General features: G+C 35.7%; 4 protein-coding genes across 6 annotated transcripts; 2 read left to right on the forward strand and 2 right to left on the reverse strand.

The window, feature by feature from the left end:
- Positions 1 to 2,281: 2,281 nt before the first annotated feature.
- Positions 2,282 to 3,545, forward strand: LOC104788524 (auxin-responsive protein IAA30). The gene is made up of 3 exons (XM_010514294.3): positions 2,282 to 2,818; positions 3,055 to 3,151; positions 3,270 to 3,545. Exons 1-3 carry the CDS (start codon positions 2,449 to 2,451, stop codon positions 3,322 to 3,324), a joined length of 522 nt encoding a protein of 173 aa, XP_010512596.1. The 5' UTR covers positions 2,282 to 2,448; the 3' UTR covers positions 3,325 to 3,545.
- A 105-nt stretch (positions 3,546 to 3,650) lies between these two features.
- LOC104788525 (putative polygalacturonase) lies at positions 3,651 to 7,180 on the reverse strand. Of its 3 annotated transcripts, XM_087452267.1 has the most exons (8): positions 6,853 to 7,180; positions 6,613 to 6,704; positions 6,300 to 6,379; positions 5,506 to 5,826; positions 5,286 to 5,406; positions 5,023 to 5,197; positions 4,858 to 4,928; positions 3,651 to 4,775 (listed from the first exon to the last, which is right to left on the reverse strand). In XM_087452267.1, the coding sequence occupies exons 2-8, from the start codon at positions 6,695 to 6,697 to the stop codon at positions 4,057 to 4,059; spliced, it is 1,572 nt and encodes a 523-aa protein (XP_087308393.1). In that variant the 5' UTR covers positions 6,698 to 6,704; positions 6,853 to 7,180; the 3' UTR covers positions 3,651 to 4,056. The 3 variants fall into 3 exon arrangements, with proteins under 3 accessions (XP_087308393.1, XP_010512598.1, XP_010512597.1); XM_010514296.3 differs by lacking the exon at positions 6,613 to 6,704; XM_010514295.3 differs by lacking the exon at positions 6,853 to 7,180 and having other exon boundaries at positions 6,613 to 6,846.
- A 639-nt stretch (positions 7,181 to 7,819) lies between these two features.
- LOC104788527 (proline--tRNA ligase, cytoplasmic) lies at positions 7,820 to 11,231 on the reverse strand. The gene is made up of 12 exons (XM_010514297.3): positions 11,006 to 11,231; positions 10,429 to 10,626; positions 10,243 to 10,332; positions 10,000 to 10,116; positions 9,732 to 9,919; positions 9,496 to 9,562; positions 9,237 to 9,359; positions 8,995 to 9,147; positions 8,630 to 8,914; positions 8,295 to 8,513; positions 8,093 to 8,186; positions 7,820 to 8,000 (listed from the first exon to the last, which is right to left on the reverse strand). The coding sequence occupies exons 2-12, from the start codon at positions 10,609 to 10,611 to the stop codon at positions 7,936 to 7,938; spliced, it is 1,584 nt and encodes a 527-aa protein (XP_010512599.1). The 5' UTR covers positions 10,612 to 10,626; positions 11,006 to 11,231; the 3' UTR covers positions 7,820 to 7,935.
- A 1,300-nt stretch (positions 11,232 to 12,531) lies between these two features.
- Positions 12,532 to 14,725, forward strand: LOC104788528 (L-cysteine desulfhydrase). The gene is made up of 2 exons (XM_010514298.3): positions 12,532 to 14,130; positions 14,335 to 14,725. Exon 1 carries the CDS (start codon positions 12,756 to 12,758, stop codon positions 14,118 to 14,120), a length of 1,365 nt encoding a protein of 454 aa, XP_010512600.1. The 5' UTR covers positions 12,532 to 12,755; the 3' UTR covers positions 14,121 to 14,130; positions 14,335 to 14,725.
- The last annotated feature ends 880 nt before the right edge of the window (positions 14,726 to 15,605 follow it).

Below are 15,605 nucleotides of genomic sequence, written 5' to 3' on the forward strand. Positions count from 1 at the left end.
GCCGGCCAGTTGTGATCCAATAGTTGACAAAAAAAAAAAAAAATTTGTATGTGTTTATATTAGCTCATTGATAACGACACTTTACAAAAGAGTCAAGATCGTATCAAACCACTATATGACTTAAGGGTTGATTAAGAGTCATATAGTATAGGTTTTGTAATTTGTTAAGAAACTAGTTGCACATATATATATTGACTTAACTTAGACCTATCAGAACTAGGTTTAGTTGTAAAAAAATACCCTTGGAAAAAAATCTTCCAATTATAAAAGAGAAAACTAGGAGTTCTAATCATATTGATTGGTCATGAAGAAGCTAATAAGGAGTGATTGTAAAAGAGTAGAAGTGGAGGCGACAAAGTGAGCAAACACGTGGAAAAAGGCACGTGACGTGGGGAATGTGAAATGTTGTCGATGGTGTTTACTGTCTCGTGCTTGCAAAAATATATATGTTTTCAAGTGTGAGAATTGTGACGTATCCTCAGTCCTTTAGTCCATAGGCGAAGCATCTCTCATTAGCTCCTCTCTTTAAGGTTACGCATTCATTACTCATGCTTCCCTTGCCTCCCTCCCTCTTCTCTCACTTTTCTTTCTTCTTATTTTTTTTCTTTTCGATCTCTTTATTTGTTTCTTTGCTTGTACATAACGTACAAAACCAAGGAACATGCACTTTTTCTGGTGACCGAAGTTTAATAGTATATCAATCGAAAATGACTATACCATATACATATGTTTTGTGTTTATATCCAAATGCAATGAATATACACAAATAGAATCTTGATCCCAACCAAAGCGACACCGTTATATTAAAGTCAGTATTTGTATACCAGCGACGGATAACACACCAACATGATGTGTTTTGGTCTCTGGCAATTTTTTATATATATGAAATTTGTAATCATCATATCATACGATGAAATCTACGGAAGCAAAATATCTGCGTCAATTAAAAATTAAGATTTGTAGGAGATTAGCATCACGTTTATTCACTTTGATCGATTGTTACACACATAAAAGGTTGGTAAGTTGGTTTAATATTGGAAAAAATATAGTAGTGGTTGGACTTGACCATAGATGCTAATGCTATAGCTTTTATGATTATAAGATAAAGTGATGCTATAGCGACGTGGATTAGAATCATGCGAAGCCCAAAACTCTTGTCATGCTTAGATACGATGGAATCCACGTAGACTATATTTTTTTTTTTTTGGGGGGTCATAATTAAAGAACATCATTAGAGAGTTGATGACGTAAACGAGACGTGTTTAGCAGTTGATAATTAATTTTAACAGACGTTTAATTAGAGTATTGTTTTAGTGCTTTGAGAAAAACATTTGTTTTAAAGTGTCTCTCGGTTATAAAAGAATGAAAACCCTTAATTATGGAAGTGGTGTTTGTCGAACCCACGAATGCATCAATGCGCGTCACGATAATCTCATGCATTGAACTTGAATTAATTAGGCCGGATTAATAAATGTTTTTTCTAACAATTTAATTTGTACTTTTGGTCTATACTGTAGTATTTATTTAAGAAATTATGTTCTTATACGGTTTAGAGCATACTATATATCTCCAATATAATTTCTTAAATCTAAAGCTAAAATTTGATTTTTCATTTTTTGTTTGTCTCATTAGATATGAAGCCAAATCAAGCACACGATCTTAGTCATTTCTATATTCTTTTTAACAGATAAATTAATTTAAACATATAACTAAAATAGTAAAATCCAATACTAATACTTCCTCTGTTTTACAAAGAGTGTCATTTTGACACATTTCACACAAATTAAGAAAAGTTTGAATTATACTTATTTGCCCCTATTTATTAAGTGATTAATGATCAAAATTCAATGAAAATAGCTTTGGGTTTAGGGGTAAAAAAGAAAATTTAGCATTAAAACACTCATTGGAAATGTAAAATGACATTTTTTGTGAAACAAGAAATTTTCTCCAGAATGACACTCTTTGTGAAACAGAGGGAGTACTAGTAAAGAAATCAGACAGTCTTTTTATTAGTATAGTAGTAGTAAATTTTGGTAAGAAAAAAAACAAAAGAGTACTAGGAGTCGAGTATTTTTACTACACATTGAAACAATCAAAAAATTAAATTAGAACACACCCAGCAAAAAAATCCGAGCACAAAGTCAAAACCAACACTTTGACCAAGTGTCCGACTGACACGTGTAATTTGTCTGCTACATGGACAACATCTTTAACAACACTGTCTCATCATTCCACCATCTCCATATTTTTATATAATACTATAAAAAACCAATACTGCTTTGTATCAGAAAGACCATTTCAATATTACTACTTCTTCCTTCTAAGCAATATTTTACTATATTACATACAAAAGCAAAAAAAAAATTCCTCGTCTATATATATAACACACACGTTCAAATCATTAATCACTTGTTTTAGATAAAATCATAGAGAGAGAAATAAAGAATAATGGGGAGAGGGAGAAGCTCATCGTCTTCATCGATAGAGAGCAGCTGCAAAAGCAACCCGTTTGGTGTGTCTTCGAGTAATACTCGGAACTTAAGCACGGACCTGAGGCTCGGACTCAGCTTCGGATCATCGTCAGGACAGTATTACAACGGTGGAGAAAACCATGAGTATGGTGGAGTGGGTGTGGCTGATGAGGAAATGATGATCATGGAAGAAGAAGATCAAAACGAGTGTAATAGCGTCGGAAGCTTCTACGTGAAGGTGAACATGGAAGGAGTTCCTATCGGAAGAAAGATCGATCTTCTATCTCTTAATGGATACCATGATTTGATCACAACTCTCGACTACATGTTCAACGCCTCAATCCTTTGTAAGTGTCCACACACAAACTCACATATATCTTTGCATGTTGACTAATACTTTAGTTTAGTATTGTTAAGAGAGAATCATTTGATGATTTACCTGATTAAGATCATATAATTAAATATAATAGATACCCTTCCAACAACTAGTTATATCTCTTTGCATGTAGACCAAAACCATTAATTTAGCATTTAAGATGGTAAATAAGATTGAAAAACTAATGGTAATAATTTGTTAAAACAGGGGCTGAAGAAGAAGAGATGTGTAGTGAGAAGAGTCATGTGCTAACGTACGCAGACAAAGAAGGTGACTGGATGATGGTTGGAGATGTTCCATGGGAGTAAGTACTTTTATTTATCTATTAATCTCTTATTAAACATTTTTAATACTAGTATGTTTATAAAGGACATAATGATTATGTAGAAATCTAATTAAGGGGACTTAATTGATTATTGTAGGATGTTCTTGTCTAGCGTGAGAAGACTGAAGATCTCAAGAGCTTACCACTACTGATGTTTTAAAAAAGCAAAGGGTGTTGAATCTAGGATTGACCAATACAGTGGTGTGGGGAAAAAGTTAGTTTTGTCTTGATGTAAATCACTTGTTCGAGATTTTATTCAAATTTTTGTTTCTAGTTTATGAATTACATTATATAAAAAATCGGTTGTAACTTGTAAGGAGGCAATTTTTTCAAACAAGTTTTAGCTAATGCAAACCCTTTTCAGTTCACTAAATTTCATTTGAGAATGTTATATGTTTTTGGTTTATTAGAACTACTTTGTAGTCATAAAATATCAAGTATTAACAAAGTAAAACTAGTTTTTAACCAAATCAAGAGATTGAAGACAATTTCCATATATTTTTATTACTTTTACTGAGTAAACAACACTGACATACAGTTAAAGTTATGGAAATTGAGATCGAAAAATAATTGTCAAAAAATTCCAAAAGACTCTGTCGGAGATATTACACTTGGTTTCCGCTCACCAAAGCATTAAAAAGCTCATACAAGAAAAAAACAAAAACCAAAAGAAAGAAAGAGAAAAATAAAAAAACTCTTCAGCCACTCTGATTATTTTTTCTCACTGCACACAAATTTACAAATTACAACAAAACAGCAAAAAAAAAAAATATGAAAGCATATCACTGTAAGAAAACGAAACCTCCGAAGGAAAAATTGGAATGAGAAATCGAAAGAGGTTTCTTTAGAATCAAGCAAACTGTTTTCAAAACTTTGACAGTAACTTACCAAGAAAGTAACCATGGTGATCTACCTAAACCACTTGATATCTCCAGATGATTATTTTCCGACAACCCAAAACAATCAGATTGATGTTCCGGGAATATACTCTCTTTCAAAGAATCACAAGTAATCTCCGGGGAAACCCACTGTGAATAGCCTCTAACGTTTGAGCATTCCCATGGAGACTTCTTCGAATTCTTCTTCTTCAATGTAAGAGTGACATTAATGAAACATATATTCTTGAACTCATCTCCTTCTATACCTTCAAGAAGACCCGCAACACCGATCCCACCGCCATGAACATTCTCAAACGTTATTTTCTCGATAACTGGGAGCGCTTTTGGATCAAAATCTTCATCAGGATGTTCACCGTACTTACCTGTGAACCTTATCGCTTTCTTTACATTATCGAGCTTCACGTTCAAGATGTGAACGTTTCTGACATACCCTCCTCTTCCTGGAGAAGTCTTGATCCTGATTCCAGTACTCGAATTGAATAAATGTAAGTCTTTGATATATACTTCGGATACACCTCCTGACATTTCACTTCCTATTGAGACTCCTGAGCTTGAAGTAGTTTGACCTGTTAACCTAATGATCTTGATCTTGGAGCTTGGTCTTGCGTAAGATATTCCATACTCATCCCATCCACTTTTTATCGACACTAAATCATCTCCGGTAACTATGTAACAATCCTCTATGCAAACATTAGTTGATGAGTCTGCAAATAGAAACAAAGGTAAATGAGGGAAATGATTTGACAAGAGAACTGTTCTTTTGCTACATTTGACAAGAAAACACACCTGGATCAACTCCGTCTGTGTTTGGAGATTCAAGAGGAGCCAAAATTGTAAGATTCTTTACAACAACATCTCTGTTCAGACAAAAAACTTCATATCAGAACATGAAAAGAGAAAAATTTGGCGGAATTTTCAAAATCGAATCATGCATAATAAGAGTGAGCTGACCTGCAATAAACAGGATGAATGTTCCAAAACGGCGAATTCAGGAATGTGAGGTTTGAGATGATCAGACCAGTAGAGTTCATGAGCTCAACAAGATGAGGTCTTGTATAGTTTAGCTCTCCATTTCTAAACCAATCCCACCATACACTTCCTTGACCATCTATTGTCCCGTTCTCGCCTATAATTTTTGGTAGTATCATCAGACAACATAGCGGAGACTAACATCATCGGTTCAATTCATATAAAAGCTATACTAGTAGTAGTACCTGTTATGACTACATCTGTGAGATTCTGACCATATATAAGACTCCTATGCCTTTGACCAGGTAGTTCCCTTCCACGTCCATATGATGGTAATGGATCAACCACTGGCCAATCCTCTGAGCTCTGAGCATTAATAAAGTTGTATAAGTGATGATGATCACAGTTCATATAACAAAAGTGTATATGCTTGCAACTATTGTAAAAGGTGGTAGAGAGACTTGCCGTTGATCCGAGAATCGTTGCACCTTTATCTAGCCATAAGGTGAGGTGACTGATAAGGTCGAAACTCCCAGTAAGCCACTGACCAGCGGGAACAAAAAGCTTGGCACCGCCTTTATCAGAGAAAGAATTGAGGTAGAACAAAGCATTCTGAAAGGCTTTAGTGTTAAGAGTCACGCCATCACCAACGGCTCCAAACTCTGTAATGGATACGCTGTGAGGCCGGTGAAGATTCGCTAAATTGGAATATTCACAATGCAGGCTTCCTCCAACACTACTAGACCAAGCACCATAGAAGGCTTGTACCAAGAGCACATACAAGAGCTGCAAAGCCAAACATTGTCTCAATCTTTTAAATGGAAACTCTGATAGATATAGCAAACATAAGAAGCACAGTGCGGCGGTGTGAGTCAAAACATTTCATCTCTAAAACTTAGCAATGAGCAAAACAGTGAGAACATTTATTTCTAAATACAATGTTTTCCAACTATTGTAGAACATTGTGATCCTATGATGTTCTCTCAAGTCTCTAAGCTATATGGGAACTCTGATAACACACATAACACACAATAGACACTGGAGGAAGCAAAGTTAGGTGTGAGAACCACATTTTTAACCTAAGGCAAACATCAAATCAGGAAGAAAGATAAAAAATTTTGAAGAGTGAATTATAGGATAATAATTTCTAAGCCTAACCTAACCTTTTTGACAAGATTTCAGATCTTAAAGACAAAGATGACCAGATTAAGAGAGACAGAGGATTGGGAGTGACAAAGTTATGTCAAAAAGAGACTTACAAGGAAAGATCTCTTCATATGAAAAGAAGATCTGTGATCTCTCTCTCTCTCTCTCCTTAAGCTCCCTCCTTCCAGGAAACCTAAATTAAAAAAAAAAGATCTTGACAAACAATCTGAGAGATCTCTCTAAGCTCCTTACTTCCTTCACTCAAAGTCACACAGAGATAGTGAAAAAAAAATCAAAAGTTTTGGGAAAGAAATGTTATCTCTCTCTCTCTCTATCTCTATCTCTATCACTATCTATCTCATAGCCAGAGCAAGTTGGAAAGAGTGATTAGATGGGACAGTGGTGAGAGGAAACTGGGGAACCCACACTGGACAAGAGAATCATTGAAAGAGACCGTTTGTGCCCGCCAAAATTCAAGCAGTAGGTCCATCTCCTCCGTACCCTTTCCCATTATCTTCCTTCCCGTACGATAATGGCGAGATTTAAGATATATACCCAAGAAAAGACTAAAGAGTAAATCTAATTTTAAAAAAGCATAATTAAAGAAGAAGAAGAAGAAGAAGAAGAAGAAGAACATTCGATGATATCTAAGAGTTGTGGAGATACCTTATTCGATGTTCTGTTACAAAGAGACAAATAGGGTCAGAGGGAGAGAGAAAACACTCTGTTTTATGAACTCAAACACTCTGTATTATCGAATCACTTTATTTTTATTTTATTTTTATAAATTTTGGGTGAAGGAAACAGCGTATTTCATGTGATCCGAACTAATTGACTTGTATTTATATATAAAAAAAAAAAAAAAAAAAAAAAAAGAGGAGAAAAATTGACATGAAATTTTCTAACAAGATTGATTGATTGATCATGGATTCTGTAGAAAAGAAAATGTTTTTTGTTTTTTTTTTTTGGGGAAAAGTTTATGTAATATTTTATTAATTTTTTTTTTTACATCTTGTTGTTCATCATCAGTTATAATGAGACGAACGGTGTCGTTTTCATATGTCAATAATTTAAAGAAGAAAATAACGGATCACGTGTCACGTGGCGTGTGTCTCCTCCGTTAGTGAGAGTTGTTGACTCTGCTAATTTTACTTACACACATTCATTCTTCTTCTTTTTTGATAATTCTTCTCTTTCCGCTTCTATATTAAAAAAAGAGTTTAGATCAAATACTACAATATGTAATAATAATAATGAGAAGGTCGAAGGTTAATCCTCTCAAAGAACCGGAGACTTTCTCTGAGGTCCGGAGTGGGGAACCGCTCGACTACTGGAGTCACTTGGAGATACAAAACATCGATAATTACTATACTTAATTACCCCCTTTTATTTAGAACAATTCACCAAACATACCATCATTGACCGGATTATCAGTTGTATTACGCATTGTTTTTTTTTTTCTTTCTTTTATCATATATTACTATTAGTTAGAGACGATCTTGCTTGTGGTTTGGTTTTGATTCTAATACTCATCTGGAAAAATTATGTATATTGTACTCATGAGTATTAGAGAAAATGAAGAATCTTTCGAGGAACCCAATAAGTTTTAACGAGATCATTATAAAATCCTTAATGCAATCTCAAATAATTTTTCTTCAAAATATCAAATCAACGCACAATGCACTTGAGTTAAGGGAGGGAGTGTTTTACAAACAAACAAAAAAAGTAAATGAACATTTTAGTAACTAACTAGTAACTCCTGCCCCAGTAAGTCCATTTCTTGGCAGGCTTTCCTGAAGCAAAGCAGAGAGTACCTGCATCCATCGAAAACAAACAAACATTGAAGCTTTTTTGTATCTAAATTTTCTGAACAAAAAACTTCTCAAAAAGCTTTTTTGTCACTGACCTTCAGGGAGTTCTGGCTGATCAAATGGAGAACACAGGGTTTTAGCTGCTCCAGTTTCACCTTTAGTACGTTGCTTAACGTCTATCTCCACTTCCTGCAACGACGAAATTCATTTGTAAAGGTGTTGATAACTACATTCTCTCACAGTTTGATTCCAGAAGACGGAATTAGAGTTTTTTTTTTTTTTTTTGTCGTAATGTACCTTTTCATCACACCAGGGAGCTAAGATGAGTTTCTTCTCCTTAAGAGCATTGCTAAACTCATCCCAAGTCTTAACCACTTCAACACATGCTTCCCTCTTTTGTTTTGCAACTTCAAACATGTTTTCCTGGATCTTCACAAGCAGTTCCTTAACGTGTTCGACTAAGCCACCTCTTGGGATATCTTCCTTCACTCCGTTGTCACGTCTCACAGTTCTGACCTATGGGGATTCAAACGAGAGATATTAAAAACAAGTTCTGACCTATGGGCATGCAAACCAAGTACTTCACTACTATATATATTCGAAGAAATAGAGGAGATGTTCAACGGACTGACCTGATCATTTTCCAGATCTCTGGGTCCAATCTCAATTCTCAAAGGAACACCCTTCATTTCCCAGTTTGAATACTTCCATCCAGGAGAGTAGTTGTCCCTTAAATCTTCTTCAGCACGAATCCCGGCTTCAGACAAGGCAGATACAGTTGCAATACAAGCATCGAAAATTCCTTGGGTATTAGCATCTTTGTAGGGCACAGGGATCACAACAACTTGCACAGGTGCGATTTTAGGAGGGAGTATCAGGCCTTTGTCATCTCCATGAGTCATAATCATCACTCCAATCTATACAAAGGTTTAAAGTTAAAAAGTTAACAGCTATAGAACGGATGAGGAAAGATTATCTAAGTAGTTCAAGTATTTACCGTCCTAGTAGTGTAGGCCCATGAATTCTGCCACACCATTGCTGTCTCTCCTTTCTCATTCTCATAGTTGATCTCAAACATCTTTGCAAAATTTTGACCCAAACAATGAGAGGTTGCACCTTGAACACCACGACCAGTGTTGGGAATGAAAGCCTATAAAATCAAAGTTTTAATTATTCATAACGAGTAAATCCGCAAGAAAAAAGATAGTGCCTCTGAAACAAAACACAAAGATTACATACCTCAACACTTGTAGTGTACAGTCCCCCAGCAAACTTCTCATTTTCACTCTTCATACCTTTCACAATTGGGACTGCGAGATACTCTTCATATATGCGACGGTAAAGCTCCAAAACATGAAGGACCTATGAACAATAGAATCAGTATGATGAAACGACTTCTCCTGAATGTTGTTGAACTGCTTAATATAACCCTTTTTTGAAGGGAAAAAAGGGAGAGACTGGATCACATGCAAAATTTTAAATGTTTAAGTTCACCTACCTCTGCATCTGCTTCTTCTTTTGTGGCGTATGCAGTGTGTCCTTCCTGCCAAAGGAACTCTCGGCTCCTGCAATTAAATAGGTCAGGCAATAAGCTATGGCGACCAAACTTCTGTGTGGAAGATTTAAACCCTAACCAAGCCGAATATTGACAGCAGAAACAATGACTAGCTTAAGAAGAAAAGTACTAACATGAGGAACAGAAAATGTAGAAAGGAGAATATGATAATGACATACCGGATAAATGGGGTCGGGTTGCTGAACTCCCATCTAACAACATTGCACCATTGGTTAAGTTTCAAAGGCAAGTCACGGTGGCCCCTTATCCACTTGCTGAAATAAGGGTACATCACTGTCTCACTAGTTGGACGAATGGCAAGTGGGACTTCCAAGTCAGACTTACCCGACTTTGTAACCCAAGCAACCTAAACAAACATTCAAATCTGTCAAAAGAAGGCCTTTTTGTCACAAAGAGAGAATCTTCAAAGATATAAGATATACACACCTCTGGGGCGAATCCCTCAATATGGTCCGTCTCCCTCTCTAAGGCACCAGGAGATACAAACAGAGGGAAATAGCAATTCTTGACCTTCATTTTCTTGAGTTCCGCATCAAAGAAAGCCTAGAAATGGGAGCATGGAAATGAATGAAATCAAAATGATCAAACTTTTCTATATTTCCAACTCTCGATAACACTTCCTATCAATGTAATTGACACAACACACAATATAGAAGTGACGATACTCACATGCATAATCTCCCAAATCGACATTGACCATGGCCTAAGAATATAACATCCAGAGATATCATAGTATTCAATCATCTCGTGTTTACAAACCTGGAAAAAAACATAAAGAAATGCACATGTCATGTAACCTCTTTGGGACAATAAACAGAAGGTCAAAAACAATCATCTTGAGCATAATAAACAAACCTCAGAATACCATTCCCCAAAGTTCTCATCTTTCTTAACGCTGAGTCCGAGTCCCGTTTCCTTCTTGACATCCTTCTTCTTCTTTCCACCCTGACCAGACGTTGCACCCTTTTCTTTAACAACCTTTTCCTTGACAACCTTTTCTTTTACAACCTTTTCTTTCTTTTCACTTGGACCATCCATTTCAAACTTCTTCTTCTGAATGCATTAACAAAAAAACGAAATACATTTACAATCAAAGCTATGTATCACCACCAAGTTCATGAAATGGATTAGTAAATCGCAAGCTACTTCAAGATCCGTGAATCGATTGAGATTTTAGTCAAACGAAAATCGAGTTACTCTCCACTGACAGAGTAAACAAGCAATCTGACACAAAAACAAAAGCCGGAGAAAACTAAAAAGCTACGGAACATAAGAGATACAACAATGGATTAAACTAAAAGACGTCCAAGGGAAAACTAAACGAGTGTCGAGACAATCTTAGACGACAGATTCACTAGAGATATGACCAAAATCACAGTCGATTCACAGAACAATAAGAGAACGATTGAGCTAAAGAGAAGAGGAACGTTACCAATTTCGCCGGGGAGCTGAGAAGAAGACGGCGGAGATGAAAATGAAGCAGCAAAGATAAAGTAGTAGAAGAGAGAGAGAGCAAAGAGCGTTTTAACTATACCAAATTTACATGGGCCAAAGCCCATATTTTGGTCAGTAAGTCAACGCTCGATGGCATTAATTATACTATAGTTAATGGAGAAAAGATGGATTTATATTCTAATCGATCCATTTGCAACTTGAATAATAGTGGTTAGGTCATGGAATAGCTATTTTATTAATCGTCAGCTAATCTCGCATGTCTTATAGTAGGCCTACCTTATATTGGCCCACTAAGGCCCAAAAGTGAAATGACGGTCTAAATCGTAAAATTTTAGTTAATGAGAAATTTAATAAACTTATATAGTATGATTAAAAAAATAAAATCTAACAAGGTGCAAACGATCATTACATGTCAAATTAAAAAAAAAAAAAATGTCAAAAATATGGTCAAAGTAGCGGCTTTGATTTAGTGACAATCTGCCACCACTAATAATTTATGTTGGGTCTGCCACTTAGAGAGATTAACAGTATGTATTTGTTGGTCCTTTCACTCAACTTATCCAATTGTTTTCAAAAGTTAAATTTTAAATATTCCGGGATCATTCAATAAAATACTTCAAATTACTTTGTTTATTTCAGTCTCTTGAGTGAATCTTTTTGTTAACTAATTTAACAACAAGTTAACGACCATCAATTATTTCTATATAATACTAAAATACTTATGATCTTTTTAGTCCAGACATTTATTGAATAGCGATATAAATTTGAGATTATTATGAAAATATGATTATGTTACTAAAATCTTATAGGTTTACCATTTTTTTAATGGTTTTATTTATTTACTATTTTTAACATTTTTTAATTTAATGATCAAACAAATTTTATTACACGTGTTTACTTATGAAAGAGTTTTAATTACAATGGGTGCGGTTCCAATAAAAGACAGAGTTGAGAGAATATAATGAGATTCAGACATAAACAAATATTCCACTACATAACAATAATTTTAAGAACACCAAACCAATTTTTATCACTGAAAATAGTATTTACGATTAGGATGAATATTAATTTTGTGTTTATGTTGTAACAATTAAAGTATATATATTATATGAAACAGTACCATATTTATATATATAAGTAAATTTCTAATTTGATAAGAGTTTTTGGCCAAAATATGTACCTCAGGACATTTCCAATGAGAGTATATGTAAACAAATTTTTTTTTTGTTATTAAAGGAAAAAAATAAATAAAAAATATGGAATAAGCAAAAAAAAAATAATCAGGTTGATTTATAAACTAATCTTCGATCCATTTGAATAATAATGGTTAGGTCATGGAATGAATAGCTAATTTTATCAATCGTCAGCTAATCTCGCGCATGTCATATAGTAGCCTACCTTTTTGGCCCATTAAGGCCCAAAATTGAAATGACGGTCCAAATCCTAATATTTTCATTAATGAGAAATTTCATAAACTTATAGTATGATTAAATTTTATTAATCGTGCAAACGATCATCACATGTCAAATTTTTTTTAAAAAAAAATGTTGAAATTTTGAAATTTTTTTCTGAATTGTCGGGAAGCGCAAAAGTGTTACCGCACCACTAAATCGACGATGACGTAGCAACAGTGAAATGATTTGACCCACCCACAAAAAACAACCACCCCACAGTCTCTCTCGATTTGGGGATTTCCAGAGAAAAAAAATAAACCCTAGCTTCTTCCGATGGAGGCGGACGAGCGGCGTAACGGCGATCCATCGAATCACAATCACCGCGCACCGAAGAAGCCCCGCCTCGCTGGATTAATAACCGAGTCAGATATCCGGTCCGAGTTCGCTCACCACCAGACCGGAATTGCTCGAATCAACAACGGTAGCTTCGGCTGCTGTCCTGGATCCGTTCTCGAGGCGCAGCGTGAGTGGCAGCTTCGGTTTCTCCGTCAGCCTGACGAGTTCTACTTCGACGGTCTCCGTCGTGGACTCCTCGCTTCTCGAACTGTGATTAGTGACCTAATCAACGCCGATGACGTTGACGAGGTCTCGCTCGTTGATAACGCCACCACCGCCGCTGCTATTGTTCTTCAGAAAGTGGGGAGGTGTTTCTCCCAAGGGACGTACAAGAAGGATGACACCGTAGTCATGTTTCACTGTGCGTTTCAGAGTGTGAAGAAGTCGATTCAGGCTTACGTCTCTCGTGTGGGAGGCTCTACTGTTGAGGTTAGGTTACCTTTCCCTGTGAATTCGAATGAAGAGATTATCTCGGTGTTTAGACAAGGATTAGAGAAAGGTAGAGCGAATGGTAGAACGATTAGGTTAGCTATCATTGACCATATAACGTCAATGCCGTGTGTTTTGATGCCGGTACGAGAATTGGTTCAAATCTGCAGAGAAGAAGGTGTGGAGCAGGTTTTTGTTGATGCTGCTCATGCCATTGGTAGTGTTAAAGTTGATGTTAAAGATATCGGAGCTGATTACTATGTGAGTAACCTCCATAAATGGTTCTTTTGCCCTCCGTCTATCGCGTTTTTCTATTGTAAGAAACGTAGTTCTGAGTCTGATGTACATCACCCTGTGGTGTCTCATGAGTTTGGAAATGGTTTGCCTATAGAGAGTGCTTGGATTGGGACTAGGGATTACAGTTCACAGCTTTTGGTTCCTTCTGTGATGGAGTTTGTAAACAGATTTGAGGGAGGGATCGAAGGGATAATGATTAGGAACCATGATGAGGCTGTTAGAATGGGTTTGATGCTTGCTAATGCCTGGGGAACAAATCTCGGGTCACCTCCTGATATGTGTGTTGGGATGGTTATGATCGGTTTACCTTCAAAACTCTGTGTTGAAAGTGATGAAGATGCTACCAATTTGCGGTCATATCTGCGGGTGCATTACTCAGTCGAGGTTCCTGTTTATTTTCTCGGATTGAGGGATGGTGAGGAAGGAGTGAAAGACAAAGAGAGTGGACTAATTACTGCGTATGTTCGGATTTCTCATCAGGTTTATAACAAACAAGAGGATTATGAGAGATTGAGAGATGCAATAACAGAGCTGGTCAAGGATCAGATAACTTGTCAAAACCTACCCGCAGTGTAGTAGTAATCAGGTATGTTTCAAATTTTACAATCTTGCTTATCTTCTAAGAGTAGATTCTAAACATAAGAGCTTCTTACCTTTTGGCCTTGTATCTAGCAAACAACTTTAGCTCTGTTTCCATGTTCTAGGTGATACTTGCTTGATTGTATATGAATCAAACCCATTTAAGGGGATTATTGCATTCTTCTAATCAGAGATGTTGGTTTGGTGGCAGATATATATATGTGGATAATCCACAAGAGCCTCGTTCTGACTCTTTCATAGATCAAACACATGAATCCGGTGTAACAATAAGGCGTTGGAAGAGCCACGGGCAAAGAATCCGGATGTAACTTTATTAATGAGCTTGTGGAGGAGCGGCTTGCAATGGAAGATGCTAATAACCTTGAGAGGCCCTTTCTTTTTATCAGTGTTTTTTTTAACGTTTAACGGGCACTGTATGATGATTATTGCAAATAAAATGATGCCCACTTTATCTTCCTCAAACATTCTTGCATTCAAATGTTGTTTCGTAAAATTCCAATAATTTTTCTTTAATTGAACTTGAAACTTGTTATCCCACATTGATAAACAATAAGCATATTCATACTTATGTATTACACACACATCATGTTTCTCTTATTTTCGTTCATTAGGTCATTATTGTCGTTGACTGATTTGAGTAATGAAAACAATTGTTTTTTTTTTGTTTTTTCGACTCTGTTCGAATTATGTCTGGAATCTTCGGATTTAGTGGTATGTTTCCTGAATATTTTCTCTATCTTAGTCCAATCAACCCAAAATCATAGCAGAAACCTGAGATACTTGTTTCATATTGTCTTGTCTTAGCTATTATCATTTAATCTCTGGCAGAGAAGAAGGTGAGTATTCCTTCATCTCTATTCTCTCAGATACATTCTGAGGGATCAGTTTATGTATTTTGAGTTTTGCGTTGATTCTCTGATGAAGCCGAGACATGACTCATTATGTGTTTTAAATTTCTCTAGAACACTCGCTGAGAGACTTGTGAGCGATATTGAGAAAGTGATGCATGAGCTCGATGAGCTTCCTTAGCGAGTGATCCACAAAATATCTCTTGGGGAAGAGAAGAGTGAAGCTAACAGCGGTAACTTGATGGTGACTGTTAAGAAGAGCGATATCGATATCGAGAAGCAGAGAGACATCATCAAAGGCTGGAAGATGTTAATCGAATATTTTATTTTTATGAAAAATGTTTGAAGACTTTATTAATAATGCGTTTGCATTGATTTGGAGATTTGAAGGTTTCGTTTCCTTTATTGTTGAACCAAGTTTCTTTTTATTTTGATTTGTATTCCGTTTGATACTATTGCAACATTATGAAATAATTTTATGATGGCTGATTTTTACTACCATTGCTTTTTTTCTTTCTATAAAAAAGTATATTTGAATCTTTGACCTTCAAAGTGAATTTTGACTGCTACCTCATAATTAAAGCAATGAAAACAATTTTTCTTCATTACTCAA

Source organism: Camelina sativa, chromosome 5 (genome assembly GCF_030686135.1).
Source record: "Camelina sativa cultivar CO46 ecotype springtype chromosome 5, ASM3068613v1".
NCBI classification, from domain to species: Eukaryota; Viridiplantae; Streptophyta; class Magnoliopsida; order Brassicales; family Brassicaceae; genus Camelina; species Camelina sativa.

Coding starts and splice junctions, on each gene's coding strand:
- LOC104788524 (XM_010514294.3), top strand. CDS start 2,449: ATGGGGAGAGGGAGAAGCTCATCGTCTTCATCGATAGAGAGCAGCTGC. Junction 2,819..3,054: donor GTTCAACGCCTCAATCCTTT/GTAAGTGTCCAC, acceptor TTGTTAAAACAG/GGGCTGAAGAAGAAGAGATG. Junction 3,152..3,269: donor GTTGGAGATGTTCCATGGGA/GTAAGTACTTTT, acceptor TGATTATTGTAG/GATGTTCTTGTCTAGCGTGA.
- LOC104788525 (XM_010514295.3), bottom strand. CDS start 6,823: ATGTTCTTCTTCTTCTTCTTCTTCTTCTTCTTCTTTAATTATGCTTTT. Junction 5,827..6,299: donor ATATGAAGAGATCTTTCCTT/GTAAGTCTCTTT, acceptor TTGGCTTTGCAG/CTCTTGTATGTGCTCTTGGT. Junction 5,198..5,285: donor CACAGATGTAGTCATAACAG/GTACTACTACTA, acceptor CAAAAATTATAG/GCGAGAACGGGACAATAGAT.
- LOC104788527 (XM_010514297.3), bottom strand. CDS start 10,611: ATGGATGGTCCAAGTGAAAAGAAAGAAAAGGTTGTAAAAGAAAAGGTT. Junction 9,148..9,236: donor TGTACACTACAAGTGTTGAG/GTATGTAATCTT, acceptor TTGATTTTATAG/GCTTTCATTCCCAACACTGG. Junction 8,187..8,294: donor CTCCCTGGTGTGATGAAAAG/GTACATTACGAC, acceptor TCGTCGTTGCAG/GAAGTGGAGATAGACGTTAA.
- LOC104788528 (XM_010514298.3), top strand. CDS start 12,756: ATGGAGGCGGACGAGCGGCGTAACGGCGATCCATCGAATCACAATCAC.